Genomic DNA, 13,113 nt, shown 5'->3' on the forward strand with positions numbered 1-13,113 from the left:
GTGTATATGTGTGTGTACTTCACCGGGTCGGTCAGGATCACTTGATGGTCGTGATGGTCAGCTTTTACCCTCCCGGAAGGGAGCTGAGAGCTCATATAGTCCGATCTAAGGGCAAGGCTGTGACCTTCACACACGCACACACCCGTCCCCTTGCTCAAGGGGGACAGTAACCACCCACTTCGTCAGTGAAACTTTTCGCAACCTGAGCGAGGCGCGAACTCCCGTCCACCAGTTGGCAAGCGGGAACGTTACCACTGCACCAGCGAGCGGTGTGTGTGTGTGTGTGTGTGTGTGTGTGTGTGTGTGTGTGTGTGTGTGTGTGTGTGTGTGTGTGTGCGTGCGTGCGTGCGCGCGCGAGGGAAAAGAGGGAAACGATCTTCATAGACATGTTGGTAAAAGTGATGAATATTTGCAAAAAATGCTGACCTATTTTTTCCTAACTCCTTACTCTAAACTGGAAACAGATTTCATTGTCTCGAAGAAAATTACACAACCTCAAAAATCCTTAGCCAATACTAACTGCCGCTCAAGTGTTCTCAGCGACTTTCATCAAAATCAACTGCCTCAACCCAGGTCCACCCAAATGCGCATCAGTACTTCCTGCGTTCGCGGTAGTCCCTGTCGTGGTGCCGGTCGTGGTGGTGATGCTCACGGGTCTCACCCCCCTTGCCGTGGCGGTGGCCGTGGTGGTGGTGGTGGTGCCGTCGCTTCTCTGGGCGTGTGTACATCGCTGCCACGTCATTCACAGTCATCTCGGACCCATCACGGAGGCCTTCGTGTCCCATTGAACGCGTGGACCTGAAGTCGGTGTTGTCGAGAGTCTCCGTGCGGCCAGCCAGACGGGAGCTGTGGCCAGGGTTAGCATTCTTCTCCAAGTCTGCTCCGCTGCCACCGCCTTCCCTGAGGTTCTCCCAAGCACGTTTGTAGTACTTGTTGAGCCCGTGTCCATCAGAGGAAGAGGAGGAGTCGTAGGAAGAGGCTGTCCCGTCGTCGCTGCGTCTGACGTATTTTTTTGAGGGTCCATGTTGGGTCCTAGGTGGGTGGGTTGTGGGTAGGTAGGTATGTTGTGAGAAGGTTTGGGTTGTTGGTAAGTAGTGGGTTGCCATTTATTACGTTATGTTTGTTACTATTATTTTTACGACCCGAACTTCACTGGTATTGGATCTCATGACTTAAACGCGCATCTAAAGTTCCCGGGATCTGCAAGTCAGAGTTAGTGAGCGTGTTAGTAACTACTCCAGGTCTTACTGATAGGCTGATGAATTTACATGCCTGTCACTCTACAAGCACAGTAACTAAATCTACATTCCGACAACTATTCGCTACAAACATACGCTACTTTGTACAATATGTTACATGCAAGAGCTTTCACTTGAGAATGTCTTATTTACAAACTCTTCACCAACTGCAAGTTAATTATTTCATGTTAATTAAAAGTACTAACTACAAAAGTTGAATGGCATTTTACTAAGCTTAAAACAGCAAATGGTTGATTAATAAACCAATTACCACGTAAATATCTGTGATGTGTTGGTAAGGCCTAAAGCAGAAGAAATAGGACAGACAAGAGTCATAACACGAACGTTTACAAGATAGGGCCGACAAAAGATGCACGTATTTTGCAGTTCCTAATTTAAAATACAACAGTATGAGCTCGATAAGAGAGAAAAAAAGGGGAGAAGGGGATTCTGGGGTTAGACCATTATATGAAGTGATCTCAAATTATTAGACACCAGTAATTACAGTAGAAAAGGAAATAAGATACTGTCGATCCCAAAGCAAGATGGCTGATGAAAGAGGTAAGAAGCAGACTGCAGTGTAGTGTGGCTTCATAGCAAGGCCGCTTCTCTTAATTCATAAAGATCATTTGGCACTAGTGTATATACAGCAGAATCAAAGTCAGCATACATAGGCATAATCCATTATTCTCTTATTGGCATAACAGTCAGTCAGCTGCCCTGAAGAAACTGCATTATGAGTTCCAGATTAAGGAACACAAATGCATCACAGGTGGAGGGAAAATAAAATAGGAAACCGTATATGATGTAACGAGGACTTAATAGGTTATGCCAGTGTGTTCTGTCCCTAAAACTCATACTATATAATATTCTTACATCTAGGTCATGAACGGACACTACCTAATATTTACTGTAACAGGCAATCACACAGTACAGTTACACGGAACATCTTAGTTACATAATAATAGTGTGTTCCAGCTAAGCCAGTCTACCGAGCTAGATACCACATACATCCTGCGTATTGCTGGGTACTAAAAACTAAGGTGCAGCTAAAACACTACAAATGCTAAATTGCGTGGAAAGTCATGAGTCCAATACGTAGCTTGTGAAGTCGGGTTATTTTACTCTCAACTGCAGTTCAGTTGCAAACACAGCTCCCAAATTGCAATACACATTAAACTAAATGTGGAATTAATCACTTAAAATCTATGAAATCTTTTGACAACTAAAAATTGCACTCTGATGTTTTTACCAAACATGCTGCTTGCTAATTAAATGTAAGCAAAATTACAAGACTAAGGAAAATGATTTCATGCTTTTCATTCAGAAGTTTAAATTACAGGTGGAGGTTGTTAGCTTCCGGTAATGTTACCCTGTGAATCCTTGTCTGAATATTTAGAGCACATGTTAACCCATATATAAACAGAGACTACAAGTATCTTCAAATTCCCTCTACCCCTCTTATTCACAGTTGTGCTAATTTATAATATAATTATGCACCTGTATGGTAACAGTGTCCCTCCCGGGAACTACAGTAAGTCTGAATTCGAAGATAAAACACAACAAGACATTAGTGATATTTTTTAATACACATTATTATTCTGAGGATGTTAGTGAAAAAACGAAAGAGTCTCAGGTCCACTGTAAGTCAGGTCAGCAGTCATTTATTGTGATGGTGGAGGCGAGAAGGCTGCGGTGAAGGTGTGGTGTGTGGTGCAGGGTGAAGGTGAGAGGGAGAGAGGCACTGGGGTGTATTCAGGTGTCGACTAAGGAGGTATCTTATCACCTCCTCCATAGCATTCGTTTTCTGTGCTGGATACACGAACTCTTCTTGTATGTTACTTTTGAAACCTGTCATTATGAAAAAACATGACACACAAGAGAAAAAGGTGTCAGATGCAAAATGCTCGTAATTCGAAATGATGCACTTAAGTCTCCGTCGGCCACAAGAATACCACCCTCTGTTCTGTTGCAGTGGGTGTTGACAAAATGACGTGTAAATAAGTAGGCTACGTCTGGTGTAAATAAGCAGACTATATCGGATGTAAATAAGCAGACTATGTTGGTACAAAAGATATACTGGCATTTGTGGCAGTGCTTGATGAAGAGCGCGTGTGGTGGTGACTGATGGACCCAGAGGTGGGAGTGTGTGTCGTAGTACAGTGACATAAGAGAAAAGGCAAAACATTCCTCTTGGAGGAACGAACTCAAATTGCGTGCAAGCATAGCGAAAGTATAAGGGACAGGCAAGATTGACTGATGATTAAATACTGTAATTTTAACAAAGGAACAGAAGCAGTGAAGTAAAACAAGACTGAATGACAATGAGGATATAACAGAACAGAAGCACGGAGACAAATTTAAAAGTACTGACAATGTAGAAAGACCATAAAGCAAAGAGACACAACGCATGACCCAGCTAACGATGTACTTCATTTGCTGAAAAACGTGATAGGAAAACTGAGAGACAAAGGAAGAGAATTACGTAACAAGCACTTAGTATAAAAAGGCATACCTCTTGTAGCTGTTCAGTATTGTGGGGAGGTTGTGAGGCGAGGCAGGGGTTGTAAATGTTAGGGATTTCATGAACAGTTTGATAACTTTGATATTTACAGCATTGATAGAATGTTTTAGTGCAAAAAATTAGGCAGTTATTATAAACTAATGGTGGGAATAATGTATTACTTTCATCAGTTAAAGTTTTTTCTCTCACAGACAGCCTTCATTTCGTGTGCAAACAGCTAAAAATGTCCCTTACCCAAACCAACACCACCCCAACCTACCCACCCCAACCTAACCTACGTGTATACTTTTATCTGCACAACAAATGAAGGTCTAAGGAGAAAAATGTGCCCACGGAATAGCAATTGTTAATGGTGGCTGCACTGCCTTTAGCTTTGTAATGATCCGTAGTTGCATCAGTTGCTTAAAAAAAAAAAAAGGGAAAATAGTTAGTACTTTTAGAGCAGTTATAGAATTCTTTACTACTGATATGATATCAGTATCAGTAATTAATGATGATGATGCAAACTATGCATTCCAAACTATGTATAAGTGAGATGCGAGGGTGTGAGTGTGAGTGTGAGCTGGGTGTGAGTGTGCGAGGCTTCAGCACGCGACTCTGTGACCACAGTACCCAAGCCTGGCAAGTGTATGCGTTGTGTGGCATTACGGGTGTCGCCTGTGACTAGAGTAGGAGTCTGCCCTAGGTCCCCGCCTCGCCACAAGCTCCCGCCGGCCCACCGTCACGTCAGGGAAGGGCAGGGCCAGCAGCGTGTACCAGCGGGACCCACCCAAGGGCGCCGAACCCCCAGATGCCCGCAGCTCTTTGGCCAGCGGTGAGGGGCCACTGAGGGAGGTGGTACTGTGGTGGTGGTTGTGATGGAGGGTGAGTTGAAGGGGAGGGGGGGCTATTGATTGTGGTGTACGGGACCATTTTGGAGGGGGGGAAGTGAACAAGAGGAAGGACTGGGTAGGAAGGAGGAAGCACTGGATATGAGACACTGGGAAGAGAGAGGAAGACTCGATTAAGATAAGAAAAGTAAACGAGGAGTAAGTGAAGAAAAAAAGACTGGAAGAGATTTACGAAAGACCAGCGGACACGATACCGACAAATTCCATGTTACCCTTTGAGGCATACAGGTCCAAGGCAAGGCTACCGTGATACAGAACATTTTAATGCTAGAAGATCAGCCTATGTCCCAAATAACATTACATGACTGGAAAACTTCAAGTCACCTCTGGAAAATTTAAACTCCTCTGCACAAATCAAGACCGCCACTGGAGCTTGTGCATTCTAGTATTAGCCTACCACGTATTCAATGCATTTTTTACATTTTTTAATGGTACGTTCTGTTTGCAGTCTCCTGTATTTTAAAATATGACATTAGTAATAATCATGACATGAACTACTGAGAATCAGATCTCTAAACCGTGTCGTATGTGAGATTGAATTCTATATTTAAAAATGTGACACCGGGCTAAAACAGGAAAACTTCCCTTTGGGCAAAGAAACAGAACAGATTTACGAGCAGGGTCACCAAAAATGACTAAAATACTTGAAGGAACGAATCATAGTTCAAGAAAATGTTCAAAGATACAAGAGGTAGACAAATTATACAATGGCCATACTGATAGCTGGAGACAAAATTCTTATTATACAAACTGGGAGACACTTTTGAAGGCTTTTTTGAACTAGGAAAAGTACGAGTAGAGGAGACAGACAGTGGGTGGGAGTGAGCACTGAGGGTGTGGATGTACGGGTTACGATGGAGCTTGGGGACTGGAGCGTGTGGAAATGGAGCCTGGGGGAATGGAGCGTGGGGGAGGTGTTGTAGAGAGGGGTGGAGTTTGGCTTGGTTGTTTCAAAAGTCTGTCAAACCCATTTCAGGCAAATGTACAAGCAGGCAAACATATGTATTTTATAAGCTATATTATACACACTATCAAGCACTCAAACACTGGCAATATAGAGCATTAAACTGTAAACACACAAGCAAGCAGACAGATAAGGCAAGTTGTCTCATTCACAAACATAATGCATGAAACACTTCTAGACAGTGTCGCAAGGGTCTTAATGATAACCTCTAGCAATGTCCTTAGCTATTGTCAAACATACTCGTCAAAGAGGCAAGAAAATTCCATACACCTATACTGACACATACACAAGGGAATACACAGCACAGATAAGTTTTACAGATCCAGAAAATGTGATAACTGTTGGTATAGGCAAAAAAGACAAGCTGTGTATGAGGAAAAAGCAGCTTGCACAAGTATTTTCTAGGTTCTACACTACTCAATCACCAGCACCAACTCACAGATGCTAAATGAAGGTACTGTATGAAGCAATGGCGACTACATAATCTTTACCGTAACTTGGCCCAGATTTTCGTCATTTTGCAGCTTATTTCACATAGCTCAGTGGCGGGAAAGTACGATACTGCAGCTGTACATTATTTTCACGGCTCTTCCTAGTGACTTGCATCATATTCTAGTGTTAATCCATAGTTATAGCCCAGTAATCAATATGGAGGGGTGTCAATTTTAGGCCAAGTTAGAGTAAAATGGGTATATGAGTAAGAGGCGCTTCGCATTCATCCTACTCTTTTACTACAATGAAAATCTAAATAGGAAAGGCAGGAAGAAGATGATGGTCTATAAATCCGTCAGTGCTGGTGATAATCCGTCGCAGTTTTGTTATTATAAGGCCGAATGATACAGCAACTATTCTATATATATACACAAATACACTATTTTATACAGGCTACTGAAGGTGAAAGAAGTGGAGTGAAGAGTATTGATGAAGTGCGACATAATGCGGTGTATCACAGGTGACAGAGGGGGAAGGGAGGCAGGGCGCTAGGAAGGGAGGCGTGGAAGGCAAGACAAACTCACCTTCTGACGAGGATAACGATGGTTGTGATGACGGCCGCCAGGAACACAAAACCTCCAAACACGCCCAACGCAATGATGCCGCCTGAGTGAGAATGAGCTTACGTCAAATCGATTACGGAAGGAAGGAAGAAATAATGAAGAAGTAGCACCAAGTGGATAATGAGCCAATTCACTTTTTATAACATATAATACGAAGAGGAAGTAGTTGTTTAAATCAGAGTTGTAGGACTAAGATTTATATCCATTAAGGAAATGTATGTAGACTTTTTTTCATCTGAACAATAAACAGTAATGTGAAATCAAGAAAATAATATGTCAACTCCATATCTGATTCGATTCAAATTCGATTATTATTATTATTATTATCATTATTATTATTATTATGCAACGTCTATCCATTAACTGGTTAGTATTCTTCCTCTTTCATCCCTCACACTTTCACACTACTTTCCCGTTTCATCATCATCATCATCACCCACTACTATAAAATTACCAAACTTAGCTGACTATAATGAACCCACAGTGAAGGCACATATCTATTTGTGGGAAACTTAATGGTAACAACACTGAAATAAGGCGGCCAGTGTCGTAAAAATAAATGCTACCAATTACAACACTGAAAAAGATACTCCTGTTGCATAATTTCCAAGCATTCGCCTTTTAATAATCTCTTTGGATAAACAGATGGCATGGAATACACAAGTTAGAAATACTCCTATAACTATGCTTCCAGTTTCTACGTAAAAGCAGCGAAATGGCAAAGGACAGGGCGACATGGAGACGATTTGTCTGTGGCCACTCCTTACGGGATTAAGGCGTCTGGTGATAGAGAGACAGATAGAGCATATTGAAAGTCTTGGAGAAGATTTTGTTTACTCGTGACTCACCAAGATGCAGCTTCTCCGTGACCTTGGCGCCACTCTCGTCCCGCAGATCAAAGCTGGGTCCATCCACACTCGGTCCACGGTCACTGTTGATGTTGTTGATCCTGTTGTCGTCTCCAGCCTCCAGGGACGGCACGACGGTAGCCAGGGCGGGGTCGGATCCCTCTACCGCATTGTCGGTCAGGTATGGTGGTCCCGGTCGCAGTCTACCACCAGGTCTGCTTCCAGGACGACGCCCTCCTGGTCTCCGGCCCTCAGAGGCACCGTCTTCGCCAGGTCTGGTCTCCGGCAGGTCCAGCTTCACTGCTTCGTCCACTAGCGAGGGAAGAGATCACACCTTATTAACACCACACATTAACACCACACCTCAGTAACACCACACAATAATACCACACCTCAGTAACACCACACAATAATACCACACCTCAGTAACACCACACAATAATACCACACCTCAGTAACACCACACAATAATACCACACCTCAGTAACACCACACAATAATACCACACCTCAGTAACACCACACAATAATACCACACCTCAGTAACACCACACAATTACACCACACCTCAGTAACACCACACAATAATACCACACCTCAGTAACACCACACAATAATACCACACCTCAGTAACACCACACAATAATACCACACCTCAGTAACACCACACAATAATACCACACCTCAGTAACACCACACAATAACACCACACCTCAATAACACCACACAATAACACCACACCTCAGTAACACCACACAATAATACCATATCTCAATAACGTAACACCTCATAATACCACACAAACAATACCACAGCAACACCACTCATCTCTCACTGGTATTGCGATGATAGTTATTACATTTTTTTAGGTTATGTAGTATTTAAAATCGTAAGTTTACCTTCACATTTGCACCCTCAAGATAATCACTATAATCCGGAATAACAGGGACGGAAGCTGTGGAAAAACTGTTTGCAAATAGCAAAGGACAAATAGAAAATTCAGAATGCTAGAATTGCAACCATGAAAATTTACCGAGAAATTTTGTGTTTTATCATGCAAAAAGGGAACAGCAGAAATAAACAATTTTAAAATGGAAGACAGAGAACGTTATGAAATTGTTGACATGCACCTTTACTGTATACTGTTAACATAGAGGTGGAATTCTGTAAATCAAGGCGAAAAACAACTTAAATAAGAAATGATATAGTAGTCGAGACAAGAATATAAAAATAAAAATATGTGAAAAGCAGAACAGAAACACTTCATCCACCTTAACTTGGCCTAAAATTGCCATCTTTTCATTTTCATCTTGTATACTGAGCTGAAGCAAAACTTTAACACTAGAATATGATGCTTGTCACGAAGAAGTGCAATGGAAAAGATGTAAGGCCGTACTATTATCTTATTCCGTCAGTGAGGCACATGAAATAAGCTGCAAAAAGACGCCGAAGAATTGTCTTATTTTAGTACTGATCTACGTGAAATAAGCTGCAAAACGATATCATATTCTGCCAATGAGCTACGTGAAATGAGCTGCAAAAAGACTCCGCAGTATTCTCTTATTTTGCCAGTAAGCTACGTGAAATAAGCCGCAAAAAAGACACTGTGGCATTGACTTATTTTGGCAATGAGCTACGTGAAGTAAGCTGCAAAAGGACGAATATCTCCGTCAAGTTAAGGTGGACGAATTTAAGAACCATTAACAGTACCGATGTCCTGTTGAGAATCTAGTGTCCCCCGTTACCTTGGCAACTGGGAGGCGGTGCGTCGAGGGTACCGTGAGAGGTGCAGTAGACGGTACGTGAACCCACCAGGACGAAACCTTGGTCACAGCTGTACCTGACCGCCTCCCCAGCAAGCAGTGTGGGGGAGGTGAGGTTGGAGGTACGGTGAGGGAGTGGGGGAGGAACATCGCAAGTCACAGCTGCAGGAGTGGAGGGTGGAGGAGGAAAGGGTGTAAGGAACAGCCGACAAGTGCACAAAGACAGAGGAAAACTGTACGTTTTTCATTTTAACTTGGCCCAAAATTGCCAACATATAGAAAGCTGAAATATAGCACCAGCTAACACGAAAATATTATGTTAGTCACGAAGATGTGCTGTGTGAAGGATGTAGAGCAGTAGTATTATCATGTCCTGCCACTGGGCTGCGTGATGTAAGGCACAAAAAGACTTAAATCTGGGCCAAGTTAAGGTGAAAAAACTGTAAGAAATAGGTCAGTCATCCATTAACAGGTCATTATGTTTCCCTCTTAATCTCTTCACACACGACAGATGGAAAAATGGTGGGGAAGAGGGAAAGTTTTGGCAATCGAGACAGTGGCTGAAGCAACTTGGAGACAAAAGCACCTCTTCTGTAGCGCAAAATTGTGCTTAAGTGGGTAGTTATCATTAAAAAGTTTGTTGATATAGAAATTGAGGTGAGATGGAACCACTGTTGTAGCTTTCAAAGTTCTAAATATACGGTATATGGCCGTTTAATGAGTTAATGCCACAGGATATAAAGGTCAAAGATAGTATAGGCATTTTCTCTCCCAAGCCTGAAGACGAAAAAGGGTGGTTATATTACCTCTAAATTATAAGTGCTGAAGGTTTTATCAAGTTCATCAGTCAACGGATGAGTGTTTGGTAGGTTGGCATAATGAACTAGGAAACTGTTAGAAGTTAGCATACTGAAGAGGCAGAAGTGTACTGTGCTCTTCCAATACTATTACTATATTTGACCATGAAGAGAGAACTGGGTGTTAAATGCGCATACAGAGACCATAAAAGTAGTCCCGGTGTGAGGTGAGTTCGGTGGAGGGGTTAGTAGGGTACTCACGTTCGCACTTTGGCGGGGGTCCGTTCCAGCGTTCGTCAATGTCACATATAAGCTCTGGCCGCCCTATAAGAGTGTAGCCCTGGTCACACTGATACCGCACCACGCTCAGGTAATGGCGGGTGTTGTTGAGCAGGGAGTACCCGCCGTGGTTGATGGGCGCTGGCGGACCACACTCTAGATCTGTTGAAACATACACATAGTAGTAATAGTAGCAGTACAAGCAGTGCAGTAGTAGTAGTAGTAGTAGTAGTAGTAGTAATAGTAGTAGTAGTAGTAGGCTTCAGCTGTTAGTTCTTTTACCTATTTCTGATATTATTACTGTTATGTTTATTTCTGAGCTTAAAGTCTAAATTTCGCCCATATTCCTTGCACGTCATCAGTTCATAACAAAACAGATGATGAACTTAAAAATATGCAGACAGGCTAAAAGAAAGTTCAATTATTCTCCTGTTACTGACATATAATAATCCAACCTTCATACCTATGTAATTGCAAAGAAATTTAACTGATGCATATATACTTGAAAATTTGGTAACGATACTTTGACAATCTGGTAATAATAAACTAAAGTGGAGGGACTGTAAGAAAATGTTCTGGAAAGAGGTGAAAAGAGTAAGACAGGGTGGAAGTGAAGTTAGCAGGGGAGTGAAAGATAGAAATGGTAGATTACTAGTGGAGAAGGGAGAAAAAGTGAGCAGATGGAGAGAACACTTTAAGGAATTGTTGAACGTGAAGGATGGAAGTAATGCGAGTATAAGTGGCTGGGGAATGGCTGGGAGGAGGAGGGAGGTGAGAAGACAGGAAGAAATCAGTAGGATAGAAGTTGTGGAAGCAATGAAGAAAGTTAAATCAGGGAAAGCCCCAGGAATTGATGGAGTGTGTGGTGAAATGCTGAAGCATGGGGGAGAGATAGTAGTAGAATGGATGTGGAAGATGTGCAGATTGGCCTGGGAGGAATGTAGAGTCCCGGAGGATTGGAAGTCAGGTATAATTATTCCCTTGTACAAAGGAAAAGGGGAAAAAGAAGTGTGTGGTAATCATAGGGGCATTTGTCTTCTTAGTATAATAGGAAAAGTGTATGGTAGGATACTTATTGACAGAGTTAGAGAAAGAACAGAGAAATTAGTTGGAGAAGAACAGGGAGGCTTTAGGAAGGGAAGAGGTTGTGTAGATCAGATATTCATTCTCAGATCTTTAGTGGAAAAGTTTCTAGAGAAGGGAAAGAAGTTGTATGCGGCTTTCATGGATTTGGAGAAAGCATATGACAGGGTGGATAGACTAGGACTGTGGAAAGTGTTAAGAATATAAGAAGTAGATGGGAAGTTGTTGAATGCTGTGAAGAGTATGTACGATGGTGCGAAGGCTGCAGTGCGTGTGGATGGTGAACTAAGTGAATTTTTCTCTTTGAAAGTTGGTTTGAAACAGGGATGTGTCATGTCTCCATGGTTGTTCAATCTGTACATGGATGGGGTAATAAAAGAGGTACAAGGTAGGGTAGTGGATGTTGGAGTGGCCCTGGTGAGAGAGGATAGTGTTTGGAAACTCCCTGTACTGTTGTTTGCAGATGATACTGCGTTGTTGAGTGAAGACGAAGGAGAGCTGCAAGGCTTGGTGGATGAGTTTGAGAGAGTGTGTAAGAAACGGAATCTAAAGGTGAATGTAGGGAAGAGTAAAGTGATGGTCTTTGAGAGAGGTGAAGTCAGTGAATGTACAGCGAGGTTGGATGGTGAGGAACTGGAAAATGTGAGTACGTTTAAGTACTTGGGTAGTGTGATGAGTAAGGATGGAGGTTTGGAGGGTGAAGTGCTTGAAAGGGTACAGCAGGGAAGAAAGGTTGCTGGTTCTTTGAAAGCAGTGATAAGAAACAGGGAAGTGAGCATAGAAGTGAAAAGGTTACTACATGACAGTATTGTGATACCAACTCTAACGTACGGAAGTGAAGCTTGGACGTTGTTGGACGGACACAAGTCAAGAGTGAGAGCCGTGGAAATGAGTTATTTAAGAGAAGCCTGTGGAGTCACATGGAGAGACAGGCTGACAAATGAGGATATAAAGGAGCGTTGTGGTGTTGATGTGGATATGATAGGAAGCGTTATGAGGAACACACTGAGGTGGTTTGGCCATGTGGAGAGGATGGAGGGTGAAAGACTGACAGAGAGAGTGTATGTGAGTGAGGTGGAGGGGGAAAGAGGGAGGGGGAGGCCGAGGATGAGATGGAGAGATGGGGTGGAGAGGTATATGAGAGAGGGGGGTGTGAGTTGGGAGCAGGGGAGTGAAATGGTGGGGGACAGGGCGACTTGGAGGCGATTTGTTTGTGGCCACCCCGTATGGGATTGAGGCATCTGGCAATAGATAGATAGATAGATGTATTTTATTGAGTGTGTGTGTGTGAGTGTGTGTGTGTGTGAGTGTGTGTGTGTGTGTGTGTGTGTGTGTGTGTGTGTGTGTGTGTGTGTGTGTGTGTGTGTGTGTGAAGATGATTATGAAGTTCAGCACATACATCTACAGGTTGGCGGGAACTCATTAAAGAAGCCAGAGTTGAGGCAGGTCCTTGTAGCAGGGCCGACCAAGACATGTCCAGGGTCACAGCGATACTCCACAGTGCTGCCCACACGGAACCCACTGCCCACCATGGTAGAATTAGGCGGCTGTTCTGGTTTCCCGCACGTCTGGGGACCTGCCGAGAGGGACGTAAAATACATGAGATCCTTACCCTACCCACAAACAGTCTAGATCTCATAAAATTGGGCGATTAATGTCACTAATTTTTTCTT

At 42.9% G+C, this 13,113-nt stretch overlaps 1 protein-coding gene across 3 annotated transcripts in view; it reads right to left on the bottom strand.

Moving 5' to 3' along the window:
* Positions 1 to 435: 435 nt before the first annotated feature.
* Positions 436 to 13,113, bottom strand: part of LOC145415101 (seizure protein 6 homolog) — an 81,560-nt gene continuing 68,882 nt past the window's right edge. Inside the window, exons 8-13 of one of the 3 annotated variants that reach the window (XM_080284518.1) lie at positions 12,840 to 13,016; positions 10,340 to 10,519; positions 9,264 to 9,443; positions 7,520 to 7,831; positions 6,633 to 6,714; positions 436 to 1,032 (exon numbers count right to left, since the gene is read on the bottom strand). In XM_080284518.1, the coding sequence (XP_080140644.1) occupies positions 591 to 1,032; positions 6,633 to 6,714; positions 7,520 to 7,831; positions 9,264 to 9,443; positions 10,340 to 10,519; positions 12,840 to 13,016 (1,373 nt within the window). In that variant the 3' untranslated portion in view covers positions 436 to 590. Of the gene's footprint in view, positions 1,033 to 1,092; positions 1,201 to 6,632; positions 6,715 to 7,519; positions 7,832 to 9,263; positions 9,444 to 10,339; positions 10,520 to 12,839; positions 13,017 to 13,113 lie in introns of those variants that run through there. The other 2 variants (XM_080284520.1, XM_080284519.1) reach the window with 2 other exon arrangements.

Source organism: Coenobita brevimanus, chromosome 101 (assembly GCF_032717465.1).
Source record: "Coenobita brevimanus isolate Jiangsu-jjx chromosome 101, ASM3271746v2, whole genome shotgun sequence".
In the NCBI taxonomy this organism is placed as follows: Eukaryota; Metazoa; Arthropoda; class Malacostraca; order Decapoda; family Coenobitidae; genus Coenobita; species Coenobita brevimanus.